At 39.7% G+C, this 18,434-nt stretch overlaps 1 protein-coding gene across 1 annotated transcript in view; it reads left to right on the top strand.

Annotated features, from left to right (window-relative positions):
* The window catches only part of NAALADL2 (N-acetylated alpha-linked acidic dipeptidase like 2), a 518,050-nt gene that overhangs the window by 91,761 nt on the left and 407,855 nt on the right, over positions 1 to 18,434 (top strand). The window contains exon 3 of the mRNA XM_070945913.1: positions 2,297 to 2,416. Within this exon, the coding sequence (XP_070802014.1) occupies positions 2,297 to 2,416 (120 nt within the window). The remainder of the gene's footprint in view (positions 1 to 2,296; positions 2,417 to 18,434) is intronic.

Genomic DNA, 18,434 nt, shown 5'->3' with positions numbered 1-18,434 from the left:
ACAAAAATCCTGTGTGATAGCAAGTGGGTAAAAAAACCCCTCGGGATAGGAAGTAGGAGGCATTCTTGTCATAAATGGAGCCATTGTGATGCAGTGGTTGGAATGTTGTATTGCAGGCTAATTCTGCAACTGCCAGCAGTTCGATTTTCACTCAGCCTGCCATCCTTTCAAAGTTGGTCAAATGAAGACCCAGATTGTTGTGGTCAATATGCTGACTCTGTAAACCATTTAGAGAGGGCTGTAAAGCACTATGAAGTGGTATATACATGGCATGGGCCTGGGGTACCTGCAGGACCACCTTCTGCCTGCCTCCCACCGCCCTGTGCGCTCACATAGGACTGCTCTCCTCCAGGTGCCACCGGCCAGACAATGTCAGCTGGTGGTGCCCAGGATGAGTGTGTTCTCTGTGGGCGCATCAACCCTCTAGAATGGGTTACCCACGGGGCTCCGGACGGCCCCCGACCTCCTCTCTTTCCGCCGTGACCTGAAGACATGGCTTTTTCAACAAATTTGCTGATCTGATGGGTGATTTTTAATTGGGAGATTTTAATTCATTATTTTAGTAGCTATTTTTATTGTTTTCATCATTTTAATTTCTGTGAGCCGCCCCGAGTCCTTTGGAAGAAGGGCGGCATATAAGTATAAGAAAAATAAATAAAATAAAAATAATATAAGTCTAAGTGCAATTGTTATTGCTATTCCTGTAAACGTTCAACACATTGTCTCTATCCACTAGTGAAACACCTACAATATTATCCTATAGAGTGTGGTAAACTATTACCTCTCTCTGATGGACTTTAAGTGCTATTCTTATGTATGATATATGACCATGTTTCTCAGGCTAAATGAAGGTTGTGTACTTATGACTACATAACATGCTTAATAAATGGGGAGAGCCTTTAACTGTTAACACTACATGGGTGGGATTCAGAGAAATTTAGAGAGAGGAAATGGGAAATTTACATGCTGTTCTGTGACACCCTTCTAGGGTCTCATCAATGAGCTATGAATTGAAAAAACATTTCCATTTTATTTTATTTTTATTTTATTTTATTTTGAATTTGTATACCGCCCTTCTCCCTGAGGACTCAGGGCGGTGAACAGCCAAGTAAAAACATCAAGTACAAATATTAAAATACAGTTAAAATATACATATATAAATTTGGCCCCATTAATTAAAAACAATAAACAAAACACTTAAAAACACTTAAAAAATTAGGCCAGCCCGGCTTGCTGGAAAAGGAAGGTTTTAAGGGCACGGCGGAAGGCACCGAGGTCTTGGATTCTCCTTATCTCTGGAGGCAATTGATTCCAGAGGGTAGGTGCCCCCACAGAGAAGGCCCTCCCCCTGGGGGTCACCAGCCTGCACTGTTTGGCTGATGGCACCCCGAGGAGGCCCTCTCTGTGGGAGCGCACGGGTCGATGGGAGATTGTTGGTGGCAGCAGGCGGTCTCGAAGATAGCTAGGCCCTATGCCATGGAGCGCTTTAAAGGTGATAACCAACACCTTGAAGCGCACCCGGAAGACCACTGGGAGCCAGTGCAGCTCGCGCAGGAGCGGTGTTACATGGGAGCGCCAGGCTGCTCCCGTCACTACCCGCGCTGCTGCATTCTGGACCAGTTGGAGCCTCCGGGTGCTCCTCAAGGGGAGCCCCATGTAGAGAGCGTTGCAGTAGTCAAGGCGAGAGGTGACGAGGGCATGAGTGACTGTGCACAGGGAATCCCGATCAAGAAAGGGCCGCAACTGGCGGATCAGGCGAACCTGACAAAAGGTCCCCCTGGTTACAGCCGTCAGATGTTCCTCCAAGGACAGCTGCCTATCCAGGAGGACTCCCAGATTGCAAGCCCTCTCTGTGGGGGCCAACGACTCGCCCCCAATAGTCAGTGATGGAGTCAACTGACTATATCGGGATGCCGGGAGCCACAGCCACTCAGTCTTGGAAGGGTTGAGCCTGAGCCTGTTCCTCCCCATCCCATTTACAGAAATAAACCTGCAGATCGTTAACGATGCAATGATAACAATATGGTGGTATTGCTGCAGCTGGCTGTGCATCCTGCTTGTCATGGGTATACATAAGCTGTTTAATGTGCTCATGCAAATGATGTCCATGGGAATAAGATTGTGAATACATATGACAAAATAACAGAGATGGGTTTAATCACATGTAAAGACAAACAGGTGATTATCATATCAGTAATGTGAATAAAGCAAATGTCTGGAAACCATCTGCCACTTCATTCCTAATATATAGGAAAAGAATATGCTAATCAATAATCCGTCTTTCTGTTTTTTCTAGGCTGAAGTCTTTGATGTACAATATGGAAGTTCAGGAGATTTGCTCAGGATTAAACAGTTTGCTAACGTGTCCAGCAAAATTGCTCTTTTGAAACTTGGACATAAGCCTTTGCTATATAAGGTTAGTTCTGGATTTTCCCCAGTGCATTTTTTTTTCTTTCTGATTTTTGAATGGCAAGTAATAACTTGCAACCTGTGGTGTGGTTTTGTAAAGCTGCATTTAATTGTTTCTTTCTTTATTTTTCTTCGTTCCCAGTGTTATAAATGTTATAAACCTTTTCTCTAATGAACTGATTTTATTTTCCCAAAAAGAAAAAAAGTCAGAAAAAGAGCACTTGGCTCTAATTTATCAAATGATTCCTATGATCAAATGGAGACTTCAATGTATACCTCATTTATATACCTCTGATACTTTAACCACTTTACTATATTTAATCTGTTGACCAAGAATTTAAAGAAGAGGCAGTAACAGTTCTTAAGATGAAAATCTTCTTCCTGTCTACAGTAAATGTTCTCCTAATAGAAGAGATTTTAAAAATAGACATTGGGTTAGGAAGCTTTCTGGAGCCCTTAGAGAATGAACTAAACCAATAATTTCTATCAGAATTGCAAGGAATAGTTGAGATAACTATTTATTATTTATGTAGATTTTTGAATAACAGTTATGATTATCTCTTTTTATATCCCAGTGAAAGGTTGCTTAAAGCATGTGCAATTAATCTTTGTTTTAAAACCTTCAAACATATGTTCTATAGCCCAGAAAGACTGTTAGAAAATCCATTTCTGGAGATTAAACAATAGGTCACATGATTTATACTTGTTCTATTATGCCGTATTTGGGGTTTTTTTTTAAATTTTATTTAGCATATGGCATTGTTACATTAGTCAGAAGACTGTCAGAAGTAGTAGTTTGGCTGCCTGTTTACCAGCTCTGTTAGGTACCCGCTTGCGTGTTTCACAAGAGGTCGAGCCTATATTCACACCAGAAAGAAATATGAGTGACTTTTCCTGCAAGGCCCTTTTCCCTCCACTGAAGCGACTTTGCAAATGGGTGCCCCAACCGATAAGGTTCAGAGCCAGCATGATCCTAACCGCTGCAAGAAGCGCTGGCTCATCTCCCCACCAAAGTGGTACCTATTTATCTTCTCACATAGAACATGCTTTCGAACTGCTAGATGAGCAGAAAATGAGGTGAGTGATGGGAGCTCACCCCACCACGCAGTGCTAGGACTCAAACCACTGGAGCAGAGTGTCAAGGTTCTGACTAACGAGCCCAAGCAAATCAGAACTCTGAGACTGGAATCTTCCTCAAAGGACTTCTTTTGTTGGGTACATCCTATTGGCACATTTAACTGTAAAACCAACTCTAAATATCCCCCCGGGTTTCACAATAATTATAATAGTAAATGATCTCCTCCTCAATGTGTCACTGGTCACATTGTCTAATTAGGTTAATTGGCGGGCTCCTTAGGTACTCCCCTCCTTCTTCATCCAACACCTGTGGAGATGACCTTGGTTCCCACGAGATAGATTGGTGGTGTGTCTAGCAATGCATTCCAACCTCTTTCCCCTTCCCAAACTGTGTGGCAACTGAGAAACAAGAAAATGGCTTCTGACAGGTTCGGTTTGAAGCAGCGTTGAAATCCACTTACCTTCACTACCAGTTCGGGATCGGAAGTACGTGTGTCTCTTCTGCGCATGCGCAGAAGGTAAAAATACGGACGTAATGACATCCCGGTGGGTGGGTGGAGCCTCCCGGCACCAGCACTACCGGTTCAGCAAGCTGGATAGAACCAGGCGGATTTCACCGCTGGTTTGAAGTTGACACGGAGACTATTTCCAGTGTCATTAAGCCACCACACCTCTAGATTTGGGGTTGAAATCGATAACATTTCAATATGACTTTGCCGCTTGTCAAGAGTACCTGCGTTCTCCCTGGTTAAATCTCTTAAAAGGATACACCCAGAAATATAAACCATTACTATAGTCATAAGATCACAACAGCCATCTTGACTTTTCTGACTGTCCTCCTCACATAGGAACCCCTGATTTCAGGCACCCTTGCCATGGATGGAATCAAAAGTGGGATAAAAGCTTGAAGGCACTAAAATGCCAATTAAGCTTTAGGAAAGGTATTGCACTCTTAATTTCTTTGTGTCTGCATGATGGTGCAAAATAATGAGAAAATTTATGGCAAAATGATAAGGAAATCTATGCTACAAAAGAGAGATGCAGCAATAGCAGATGATGTTTTATTGCACATTTGTCTTTCTTCAAACATGGGCTCGTAGAGGGCTTATCTCCCATTTCTAATTTTTTCGCATCCCACTGCTTCTTCCATCTGTTTTCTTTCCATAAAATAAATGTTAAGGAAGCAAAAATGGAAGAGCTGCACAACATATTTTGATTGATCACACTAGGAATTGAAACAGCCAATAAACAGGAGCAAGGAAGAAAACTGATCTGGGGAATATTAGCACAAAGCTTATAACAGTAGTCATTTTGAGATAGGGCTGAATCTCAATTTTTGTCAGCTTTTCATTTTTCTAGTCATAAGCCTGCATTCATTTGAAAATAAAAAATAATCATAAAACAGCAAAACAAAAAAATGTCTGCCTATCCTGGTGCTCCTGTTTCCAAGGCACACTTTTGTCTCACATGCGTTATATTTGCAATTATGTATTTTTTTCTCCTAATGTATCACATTATTATTCTGTGTTATTTTCACGCAAATGTGATTGTTTGTATGCGCTTTTCTCTAGTAACGACCATTTCATATCTTTGAGAACCACATGTTACATGAAAAGTTCAGAGAAGTTTTGGAGAGTATTGAACTTTGGGGTACCTATTGGTCTGGAAATGTGGTAATTTTATGAGCCTTACAATAAGGTGACCCAAATAAATTTATCCCCAGTTCCTATTTGAGAGCAATTTCATGTAGCTGTGTATTTTTCCTCCTAAAAATATTCCTTGCCTTTCAGAGTTCTGATTTCAGGACATTGCACAATTGAAACAAATCCATTTTATAGCACGATAGCATCATTTTATAAAGTCCACAGGAGCAGGAAAAAGAAAAATAACACATACATACATACATACATACATACATACATACATACTTACTTACATACATACTTACATATATAGAATGCCCCCTCCCACATGTTGGAATAGACCAGGTGTCTCGGTAAACACTTAATCTTTCCCCTAGCTCAAGCTGATGAAGGGAGGAGAACTTGTGGCTCAGAAGGTTAATTCAACTACCTAACATGCAGGAAGCCCAAGTTCGAATCCAAGTAAGGGTATGGCTAGCTGATGAAAGCTAAAAAGCTTGAAATAGATCTATATTAGTCTCCCTTTATTTCTTTATCAGCAAAATGTAAATTTGGTATAAAATGGTTTGTTGTGAATGCGACTGCTTGAGGGCTCCTGGATTGAAGCTGAAAGGCGAAAGGGAGCAGAATGCCCCCTCCCACATGTTGGGGTAGACCAGGTGTCTCAGTAAATACTATACACACACACACACACACACACACACACACACACACACACACGTATGTATGTATGTATGTATGTATGTATACATATGTAGGTCTTTGGTTATTCAGGTTTTCTCCCACGTAAAATTGGAGATGTCTTGGCAACGTTTCGACAAAGTCTCATTCGTCATCTTCAGGCTGGTGTTTTCGACTTCGTGCTTCTAGGAGCAACCCACAGTGTGAGCAACCCACACTGATAATGAGCCACGACCAAGGACCAGAAGCCAGACCGCAGCTGCATCATTAGCCACTTTAAACCCCTCCAATCCATACATGAAGCAGACTGACACCCACCATGAAGAGCTCGCACGGCCACAAACACGAAGCCAAACAACAACAACGCAGCTCACCAGCTCAAATCCCCCTGCAACTCAGACTAAGCTGAGCACAACCAAGCCCCCACCCAAACAGAACACAACCCCAGCCAATCAGAGCACAGCCAAGCCCCTAACCAATCAGAACACACCTCCACCCAATCAGAACACAGCCAAGTTCCCACCCAATCAGCTCACACCTCCACTAGCAGTTAAAAGGAAGAGACAGCTGCGATCTCACATTGCTCCTGGAAGCACGAAGCCGAGAACACCAGCCTGAAGATGACGAATGAGACTTCGTCGAAACGTCGCCAAGACACTTCCAATTTTACGTGGGAGAAGACCCGAATAACCAAAGACCTACATACAAACACCCGCGAAAACCTGAGAAAACAAATATATATATATATATATATATATATATATATATATATATATATATATATATATATATATATACACATATAGATATATATATATATCTCACAGTCGTGTAGTTAGAGATACCCATGCTGTTTTCTATTGTTATGTGATCGGAGATCAGATTCTTCAACATCATTACTTATCCGATTGGAGATTTAACCATGCCCCAAGGAGAAGCTCAACATAACACATTGTCTGTCTAACCCTCTCAAGTTTCAGGATCTTACTAGGCTTGTTGGATTGTCTCCAAAAGTCACTGCTTCCTGCTGTACTGAAATGGTGTGTGCTTTTTAAGAATAAATGCTATGAACTGTAATAGAATAAAGTGTAGCAAAAAAAAAAAAGCAATAAATACACAATGCATTGCGTACTTTTAAAGCCATTTAAAGATACTCATTGTTCTCCCTTTTAACTTATATCACCGTTCACTGATGTAATGGAATTTGCATGGTTTCCAGGTCTCTGCCAACCAGAAAATGTTATAATGTTATAACATAAAACATCACATATAAAATGTTGTAAACTACTTTTTTTTTTCTTTTTATGACCCTGTAATTCCTTAATTCAGGGTACAGTCAGGGCAACTGAGTGGAGCTGAGCATTTACATGCTGGATGCCATTCCTGACTATGCAGCGTTTGCAGCAAATATTTTCTCTTTCTGTCCTTACCTTGAATCGAACTCTCAACCTTCTGAATGGGAGGCAAACGTCTTCACCACTAGGCCACTCTGCCATTATGTATAAATCATAACACTCCTGATAGGGGGAGGAAAAAACCCATAATTATAGCTCAGGGTGGAATTGGAGGGGTCGTTGGTGCTCTCCGAGCTTGATGGTTTTCTTGTAGACATTTCATTACCAAACTAGATAACATCATCAGTGCTAAAAGGGAGTGGAGGTTCTTATATTTTAGCGGCTTGCCCTGTCAGTGTTGGTGGGAGTGTTCTTGGTGGTTCCTTGGTTAAGCTGTTGTTTAATATCAGCTTGTTTGTCTACATTGGTAGTTCCTTCATTGAATTATTGTTCCCTTGACTGTTGCTCTAATGTTAATCTTGGTGACAATTTCTGCTCATATGAGTGTTGATTGCTGTTAAGGAGGTGTTTGATCTTTTTGTTTCCTTTTGGGCTTTTTGATTGTCTCTTTTGTGTGGTATATAGATGCAGAGCACCTCCTTATGCCAAGGGGGCCAGTTTGCTTTTGGGTGGAGTCCCCCCAAGACATCCCGGGCACCTTACAAGGGAATGAAAAATCAACATTGTGGTACAACTCAGAGTGCCTCCTTATGCTTAGTGGACCAATTAGCTGTCCCTTCAGACTTCCCAGGGGTTCTAGGCACATTGCATGGGAAAACCCCATTGGAAATGATAAAATCCTCTGGATTAGGGTTAGGATTAGGGTTAATTCCAATTCCCCTCATGAGATCTGGTGCCACAGCCAATGTCTCAGTTCAACTCAGATCTTAAGGGGGCCATTGCAATTTTCAATCAGCCCCCAAGATGTCCTCTGGTGAAACACCATTGGAAAAGTCCGCCGAGGTGATGATAGGGTTAGGCCTACGCTGTAAAAAGCATAACACTGCCTTACATCAAAACAGAAATTTACCAACAAACCATTACAACCACAAATGGACAACCATTGGTCTGAAATAGTATAGGGTTTCCTACCTGAGCAGAGGGTTGGACTAGAAGACCTCCAAAGTCCCTTCCAACTCTGTTGTTCTGTTCTGTTCTGTTCTGTTCTGTTCTGTTCTGTTCTGTTCTGTTCTGTTCTGTTCTGTTCTGTTCTGTTCTGTTCTAGCCTAGCCTAGCCTAGCCTAGCCTAGCCTATGCCTATGCCTATGCCTATGCCTATGCCTATGCCTATGCCTATGCCTATGCCTATGCCTATGCCTATGCCTATGCCTATTCCTATTCCTATTCCTATTCCTATTCCTATTCCATTCCATTCCATTCCAGCCTGGCCTATTCCTATTCTATTCTATTCTATTCTATTCTATTCTATTCTATTCTATTCTATTCTATTCTATTCTATTCCTACTCCTACTCCTACTCCTACTCCTACTCCTACTCCTTATTCTACTCTACTCTACTCTACTCTACTCTACTCTACTCTACTCTACTCTACTCTACTCTATTCTATTCTATTCTATTCTATTCTATTCTATTCTATTCTACATGGCATTAGATAGCACACAAATCAACTAAAGCCTTCCAAAACAGCCTAGGTAACCAAAAATCCCAGCAGCCCCAGAAGAGGGGGGAAATGCATAGCATACAATGCAAGGATTGTAACAGCCACTATGTAGGACAAACCAGCAGGAGACTAGCAGAGCCCATTCATGAACTCCAACTAGCAGCCAGAAGACATGATGAAAACTCTTTAATTTCACAACACCCGGACACACTGAACCATAGTTTCAACTGGGAAACTGTGAGCATAGAAAGTAACAATTAAAACAATCCTGCTACACCTGATTTTAGTCAATGGCTAGGAAATGATGTGAAGACAATCTTTGCATATAATCACAAATACAGTGAGTTTCTGGATATCATTCTTTTGTCAGGAATCGCTCTACTATCCTGATAGAATCTACAAATAGGTTCCAGGTCCATGTTTTAATCACCGCATCGAAGGAATCACGAAGGAACTCTAATTTGAAAATGGGTTTTTATAAAGACTTGTTTAGAACATCAGCATAGGATTGCGGGCATATATACATCACTTTAATGAGGCATAACTAAATTTCATGGACATCATATTTTTAGTTCGTTGAGTTATTTGCTAAAAAGTAACTTATGTCCAGGTAGCTGAATTTGGCAGATCACGAGAAAGTTAAAACTGATAGTTCTGTTTCATATCGATCGTCACCGAATCCTAAGGAAATAAATTCCCTGAACATTTCATTTTCATTTTACTGTCGATAAAACTACATGGCCTCATAGTAAGCGGGAGTCAAACTTAATTCAACAACTTTTAATGTATTACTTACAGCATTTCTCCAAAGATTATTATATTGCATTTTCTCGGAGATGAAAAAAGATCTTTTAGTGTCCTCAAAAGACATATATCTAGCACACATATATCCCCACACACCCCTTTAGTAATTTCTCAAGCATATCTTTTATCTTCAATCTAATCTTAACTTTTCCCTCTTGGGAAGTTGTTTACATCGCATTTCATAGCAGCATGTACTAGTTATAAGAGATGCAATATCAGTAAATAATTTCCATCTCCCCCAGAAAAAGTACCTTATTGGGATTTCTAGAGTCATTTCTCCAAACCATAGTTTATATCATAGTCTTCAAGGGGAGGAAAAAAGATGATATTTAATTAGCTGTACAACTTGACCTTGTCGCCTGTCATATTAGAACTGGGGGTGAAATGTTTGCTGCGATGTGCTGATTTAAAAGATACCCCAATTCCATTTTTAAGACTCCTTTATGACAAATCCAAGATTAATTAATCAAGGGAAACTGATAGCTGGACAAATTGCTTTTCTTCTTCAATAACCATATTTATCATCTTAATGTCAAATTTGCTTCCTAGTTGAATCCTATCGATGTGCAGTGCATTAGACCTGCTGCTTTAGGCATCAGATAAGTTTTAAGTCTGCAATTTTTTTTTAAATTGGTATTTGCAGGGTCTTCCCACAGCAAAGAGATTTTTATGTGGAGATCTTTCCCAAAAAGAAATTTCCCAAAGAGAAATCTGCATAACAACTGCAGCTACTGACTGGATCTCCAAACTCGACATTAAACTTTGAAATGTTATTTCTGTTTTCCTTTTAGGTTTTCTTACTGTTTTCTTATTGTTTTTATTGTTTTTAACCTGTAAAAACGAAGTGTTTTAATACTGTGTGTGACCAGCCATACGCTAAATAAAGAAATCCCAAAGAGATCCTATATATATAAAATCCTTTGTAAAATTGGGGTGGAAAAAGCATTGGTTATTCAGAAGCTTCAGTGGGCCCTAGATAAAGGGGATTATTTGGATCCCTTCCAGGCAGGATTCAGGCCTGGTCACTAGATGGAAATAACATTGGTTGCACCCTTGGATGACCTCTACTGGGAGCAGAAGAGGGGTAGTGCATCTGTCCTTCCATCTGTCCTTGAGAATAGAATAGAATAGAATAGAATAGAATAGAATAGAATAGAATAGAATAGAATAGAATAGAATAGAATAGAATAGAATTCTTTATTGTGATTGGACACAAGGAATTTGTCTTCGGTGCATAAGCTCTTAGTGTACATAAAAATACATTCATCAAGAATCATAAGATACAACACTTAGTGATAGTCATAGGATACTAAATAAGCAATCAAATCATATTAGGAAACTAAATAAAACAATATAAATCATAAAGATTCAAGCAACAAGGTTATAGTCATAAATAGGAGAAGATAGGTAATAGGAAGGATGAGAAGAATAATAGTAATACAGTTTTAGTAAATAGTTTGACAGTGTTGTGGGAATTAGTTGTTTAGCATAGTGATGGCAGGCGGGAAAAAAACTGTCCTTGTGTCTAGTTGTTCTGGTGTGCAGTGCTCTCCTTGACTCCTTATTCTCCTTGATCCCATTGATATAATTGACCATGGTGTCCTTCTGAATCAGCTTCATGGGTTGGAAGTAGACAGCACAGTATTGGACTGGTTCTCTTCTTTCCTATCAGCCTGGTACCAGACAGCAGTGTTGATTGGGAATAGGAGGCCCCACCAGTGGCCCTTAATGTATGGGATTCTCCAGAGTTAGTACCATCTCCATTTATATTTACATGAACATCTGTTTAACATCTATGTGATCATTAATCATCATGGGGGTGAGGTATCATCGTAATGCTGATGATACTCAATTGTTCATCTCTACCTTGGTGAAAATAAGTAACACTGGTGATGTCTTGTCCTTGGCAAGGATTTTATCTTGGCTGTACACCCCCCTGAGTCCTTCGGGAGAAGGGCAGTATATAAATTTAATAAAACTAAACTAAACTAAACTTGTGCCTGGAGGCTATAAAGGTCTAGAAGGGGAACAACTACTGAATCCTAGAAGAACTGAATAGCTTTGAATTTTTGGGCTTTTTGGATCATGGACTTCACCATGACATGGCAATACTCCGGACAGACACACTGTGATATCTGAAAGTCTTTCTATACTCATAAGTGCTGCTCAATGAGCAGGTAGCAATTGTGGGTAGGGTGTGTGTCTTTGAACAAGGCACCAGTTGTGCTCTTTCTTGGGCCATGAGGGTTTACCCTGTGAGTCACTCACACTCTGGTCACCTCCAAGATGTATTACTATAATGTACTCTATATGCGGCTGCCCCTGAAAAGTATCCAGAAGCTTCAACTAGTCCAGGATGCTAGTTATTTGTGCCTCTACAACTGGCCATGTTACACCTCTGTTCCATGATCTGTATTAGTGCTGGTTTAATTTTTAAAGCCCTACATGGAATGGGTCCAGTTTATTTAAGGGACTGCCTCTTTCCAATCACATGTACCCATTCCATTAGGGCCATTAAGAGGAATATGTCGCAGGTTCCATCTGCTAAAGAGTTTCATTTGATGGGACCCAGATGACACAGCTTTTCTTCTGTGGCTTCTGCACTCTAGAACAACATTCTTCCTCCAAAATTACCTCCATCCCTGTTAGATTTTTGGGAGGCTCTGAAAACAGAGTGGAGAGGGAGGAGGAGGGGTTGGATTGGATGGGTGGGGGTTTGGACTAGATGACCTACAAGGTCCCTTCCAACTTTGTTACTCTGTTAAGAGTAACATAGTTCTTCCACCAACCTTGGGGATCCCATTGGGAATCTGTACAATATTTGTTTGTTTAATTGTACAAGATATGTATTTTGTTAAGATGAGTGTTTTATTTATAGTATCTTATTTATCTTGTTTTTATTTATTTTTAAAGTGTTTTGATAGTCTTGATATTATTTTCAATATTGGTTGTATGTTGCCAAGAGTCACGTTTAGTGAGATGGACGGCTATATAAATGTGATAAATAAATACTCAGAAACCTGAAGGCAATGTCTTTCATGGAATATCATGAATTTAAATCAGCCTTCATTCCAAATTGCTGTACCAATTTCTCTAAATGGGAACTTTTAACTAATCTCAAAACTGAACTGATGTTCCCAAAATACTAATTCTTTTTGAAAAGTAACAATATTTTTTTTTTAAAAAAAATATGACAGACAAAAAAATCTCACATTCTAGTCAGTCGTGTGTTGTGATTTTCATTCTGCCCTTAAGTCGAAGTGCACAATCTCTTATCTTGGACTAGACAAGCTCTTTCATGAAGCACCAAATCAAATCTCGGATCATAGTGTATATGCTTTACATGGGGATCCTTTGAAGAGCATCTGGATGCTGCATTGGGGTGAAAATGGGCAATTTATTAGAGTTTCTTGATTTTTACATATTAGAACTCTGTTTACTAACCAGCACTGATGATCATAATGTTTATGGGTTCAATTTAATTCAAGGTGCAGGTGATCTTCATGGCTTGGGGCTGGCCTAGTTGTGGGGTTTGCCTCTCCTTGATTGTCCCTACTGTAGCATTAACAATAGCATTTAGGCTGATATACTACCCCATAGTGTTTTATAGAATTCTCTGGGCAGTTTACAATGTAAGTATATTGCCTCCAACAATCTGGATCGTCATTTTATTGACCTTGGAAGGATGGAAGGCTGAATCAACCTTAAACCCGTCAGGATCGAGCTCCAGGCTCTGGGCAGAGTTTGCCTGCAATACTGCAGTTTAACCACTGCATCACCAGGACGCCATCCCATCAGAACCAGCATAAGAGGCATGCTGTGGGACTCTTATCAATTAAAGAGTTTATCTTTAGATGCTATGAAGGAGCCTTTTTGTCAGGGTACCTGCTTTTTTGAATCATTGTCTCATGGAACTTAGATTGGCTTTGCTCCTGCTGGCATTTTCTAAAGTCCCAAAGGTGTAGCTGTGTTCCTGGTCACAGGAGTCAGAACATCAGATAGAGTCTATAAGATAGTTATTGATGGTTGTTTGTTGTTTGTTGTTTGATCATGACTGCCCATTTGATGTATTCACTGCTTGCTATGTTGTGTTTTAAATGATATAGCCTCCCAGAGTCACTATGATGAGATGGGCAGCCATGTACATTTCAATAAATAAATAAATAAATATTTCATCAGGTTTGATTGACAAACAATGTTGAATTTTTTGTTTGGCCCCTGTTTGTTTGTTTTTGTTTTTAAATCTATCTCCTTTAAGGCAATCTTAATTGATTCATTTCTGAATAACTAACAGTAACAGAGTTGGAAGGGACCTTGGAGGTCATCTAATCCAACCCTCTGCAGGATTGCAGGAGGCCTGTACTAGGGATTCGAACTGCTGAACTGCCAACCTTTCTGATCAACAAGCTCAGTGTCTTAGCCACTGAGCTTTACCTTGCCCTCTCAGCCTCATGCTTGTTTATATTTTCTCTTAACAGTTGTACTAGGTTGCATGCTAGATGATAACATGGTGAAGTTTTGTGATGGGTCTTGTGATAGGGAGGTTACATCAGGTCAGGATCATTGGGAGGTGAACTGCTGGTGGTGGGGTTGTGTGGGTGTTGTGGCCCATCAGCAGCCTCTGCAGCTCGTAGCTGATTCTGACAGCGAGGAGGCTGGTGTGGTGCTATGCCAGCAGCCTGCGCAGCTGGCACTCGAGTTGGACAATGAGGAGCTGGAGAAGATATGGTGCCAGAGGCGGGGATTCAGCCAGGGCCTTCAGAACCCCCAGAAGCTCCCATAAGTGAAGAGGAAGAAGAGGATGAGCCTCTTCTCGATGCACAGGCGCGCAGAGCTGCCAAAAGGCAGGAGTGGCTCCTCAGGAGGAGGTCTCCTCAAGAGTAAGGCTTGGGGCTAATTGGCCACTCCCTTAGCCTATTTAAGGAAGGACGACGACTGAAGCAATTTGCAGGAAACAACTTCTTTCACTCTCCTTTGTGTCTTGATCTTAGTTCTCTGCAAATTGCTTCTGGGCTTTCTGCCAACCATAGTAAGATTATGATTATTTATTCTTTGGATTCTTGTAGGCTGTTAAGAAAGTTAATTAACAGCCTTTGTTTTGAAAAAGACTGATTTAATTTTGTAAACTAAGGTTTGTACAGAGTTTGTGTGTGCTGCGTTCTTTGGGGTCCGTAGCTGGGGCAGAACAGTGGGTTAATTGAATGTCAGTGCTGTCTCTGGTTGGCTGTGTGGTTGATTTGGATTCTGAGGGATTCGTAGGCTGGCTGTAGGTCAATGTGTCTGTTGATGGAATTGTTTGTAGAGTGCCAGACTTCGATGAACTCACAAGCGTGGTTCACAAAAACATATTTTTGTGTTGCTCTTTGGTGTCAGTGTGGGTAGAGATTAAGGATTTAATCTTCCGATTAAGGGTAAAATGAGGACCCAAAATTGTTGGGGGCAACATGCTGACTCTGTAAACCACTTAGAGAGGGCTGTAAAGTAGTGTAAAGTGGTATATAAGTCTAAATGCTATTGCTATTTGGGGTCATGGCATTTGACTGCCATCCAGTATTCATGAATTCTGGTTTTTCATTGATGAGATGTTTGTCCCACGTAGAATTGGTTGCAATGGTTACAGTTGATTTTGTAGATTTCATTGTTTCTTTCATCTTTCTGTATAAAAATAAGTAAAATGTTAAAAGTATAAAAAGTTGAAGTATAAAAGTAAGTGCTAGAAACCCCCTGGATGAGCATCAGCATCAACCAACTTTCAATGCAGCCCTAGGTTTCATTAAGAGAGGGATAGAATCAAGATCACATGAAGAGTTAATACACTTTATAATGCCTTGGTAAAATCACACTTGGAATGCTGCATCTAGTTTTGATCTCCAAGATATATAAAAAAAGGATGTTGAAACTCTAGAAAGAATGCAAAGAAGAGCAATAAAGATGATTAGAGGACCATTCCTATCATCTAATTTTGAAAGTTTGTTTGCTGAAAAGACTCCATTAATGCTTCATGGGGTTTGCCTGGGTAACCTTAAGTTTAGAACTTTTCAGTTCATACAGCCACCCATTCTTCTTTCATGCCAGAAAGACAAATTAATCATTCTTGCAATTTTTCAACCATATGGCCTACCTACAAAAGAGACATCTCTTTCTTAACTTTATTCTTGAGGTACTTCAAGATTTTCTTTGAAATTCTCTTCTTTCTGATATATTGAAATTAGGTGGCAGCAAAGAATATGATTTTTGTAGGACCGAAAGCCCTACTAAGCCCTACTAAGCAGGTATAGACAAAAGTATGAACGCTATTGCTTAGCACATTGTAAGCCGCCCTGAGTCTCCGGAGAAGGACGACATATAAATCGAACCAATAAACAATTTTTGGTAATGTTTTTTTTTTGTTCTGCTTCCCCACCCCCATCATTTCCAATCCAATTTTAACAATATTTTACAATTTAATTTTTTTAAAAAAAAATCCAGTGGAAGGAATATGTGCATGAAAAGGGGTGCTTTCATGGAAGAATGGTAGGGCAGCTGCAGTCTTCTGAAGGCATACTTGAATATGCTGTTCTTTGGCCACCTAGCAACCACTAAAAATAACATTGAGTCTATATCAAGAACAGTATAAAAACAATACAACAAATACCATACTGTAACTATATGATCTCATCCAAAACTGTGTTCTCCTTGAGAAGAAACTTCAAATGCAAATTCTTGTTCATCAAATTGAATTTTTTTTTAAAAGCTGGTAGAAAATAAAGACAGGAAAAAAAAATTTCCTCATCGCACTAAAATAAAATGCATTTAATTAAAATGACACTTAATCCTCTCTCAGAAACAATTAGGATTAGAAGAAAGAGCAGCTCTTAGTATGTAAATCTGAAGTAACTTCAAAATTCTTATCCATTTGCCGAACAAATAGTAATTTAAAGCTGCATTGGATTTAAACTAGCAGAATGATTGAGGAGAATTTACCCTCAAAATCTTATACCAGATCAAGGGGTGGTTCTTGATGATGGCCAATTTGTTATTGGTAATTGTTTCTTGTTTATACTGATTTCTAGTTCCTCAGCATCTGCAATCGAGACAGGAGGAAAACCTGCTACCCATAACTGGTTTAAAATCCACAGACTGGTGAATCTAAAACATTGTTGTAGTATCACAGAATAAGTTGGAAGGGTCCTTGCAGGTCTTCTAGTCCAACTCCTGCTCAAGCAAGAAACCCTATACCATTTCAGACAAATGGTTGTCCAATCTCTTTAAAAATTTCCAGTATTGGAGCAACCAACAACTTCTGGAGTTGTGATTGACTGTTAATCTGATAGGAAGGATTAACTGATTAAATGTTCTGTCAGAAAAGTTATCCTTAGTTCTAGGTTTAGTTTAGTTTAGTTTAGTTTAGTTTAGTTTAGTTTAGTTTAGTTTAGTTTAGTTTAGTTTATTTGATTTGTATACCGCCCTACTCCCGAAGGACTCAGGGCGGTGTACAGCCATAATAAATACAAATACATATAGAAGTTAAAAACTATTAAGAAACAGATTAAGTAATTTAGGCTCAAAGATTAAAAAACATCCAAATTTATCTAAAGAGGTTTAAAACCCAATTTAAAAGACAGTTTAAAAGCCAATTAAAATATGTTTTAGCCTCCAGTCTTCTGATCATAGCAATAGCACTTAGACTTATATACCACTTCATAGTGCTTTACAGCCCTCTTTAAGCGGTTTACAGAGTCAGCATATTGCCCCCAACAATTTGGGTCTTCATTTTACCCACCTCAGAAGGATGGAAGGCTGAGTCAGCCTTGAGCCTGGTGAGATTTGAACTGCCGAACTGCAGCTAGCAGTCAGCTGAAGTAGCCTGCAGTACTGCACTCTAACCACTGTGTCACTTCATCTTTGTCATCTTCTTTGCACTCTTTCTAGAATCTCAACAACTTTTTTATATCATGGCAATCAAAAGTGGATTCAATTTTCTTATTTTGTTTCCTTCTTTTTTAAAGCTGGTTCATCAGTCAACTGCTAAAGATTTAAATCCTAATTGCACATTAGATAGCACTGCTATTTTTCTGGGATTAAAAAGTTGTTTGGTTTAAAAATGTACATTATTCTCATGTTATTCTGTGTAATTGCACTGTCCTTCCCTTAAAGAAAATTATATATTGATTTTGTTTCTTTTCAAGGGCTGAGATGCCCACAGCACAAACAGTTTATGTGCATAGGTGAGTGATAGCTTGATTGAATACTGCAGCAAAGAAATTTAATGCTACTTGCTCTGGGACCTCGGCTTTATTTCCTCAGAAGATGAAGGCCTTTCAGGGGACTTTTCTGGATATTAAAATTCTCCCTTTTCTTCCAGTGGTCCCCATAAGGACCAAAGCCTCAGTCTCAGATGGAAAAGGGGAAGCAGTATAAAAATAATATGTTAGGTTCCACATTATTTTCTTGACCTCCTGGAGGTATGCTGACAACTACATTAAATTTAGATTGCAATGGCAACCTCCCGGTCTGTGACTTATGACATATATTTAGCCATGAGAACTGCCATTTACATTTTCCGTAGAGTGAAATCCACTTGACCAGTCTGAAAAATTAATATGGCAGCTCGCAGCAACCTAAAGCCACAATCCAATTAAGTGAGGAAAAAGCCAATCAAAAGGGTCTAATTATGGCACCATTTGAACGTTTAGATTTCATGCCACTGTGGGAAATGAATAATGTATGCCGGAAAACAACTATGGGACAAATGTTGGCACACAAATTCCATAAATAAATCCTATAAAAGCATTCCCTATACATGCCAATATTAAGATAAGCAGCCAAAAAGCCTACTTGAATCTGCTTTTTTTCAGTCTCCTTCTGAATGTTATTATCAAAAGT

This window comes from Pituophis catenifer, unplaced genomic scaffold (assembly GCF_029215685.1).
Source record: "Pituophis catenifer annectens isolate HBS135680 unplaced genomic scaffold, rPitCat1.0.hap2 SCAF_6, whole genome shotgun sequence".
NCBI lineage: Eukaryota > Metazoa > Chordata > Lepidosauria > Squamata > Colubridae > Pituophis > Pituophis catenifer.
This window is presented reverse-complemented; position numbering and strand designations above follow the sequence as displayed.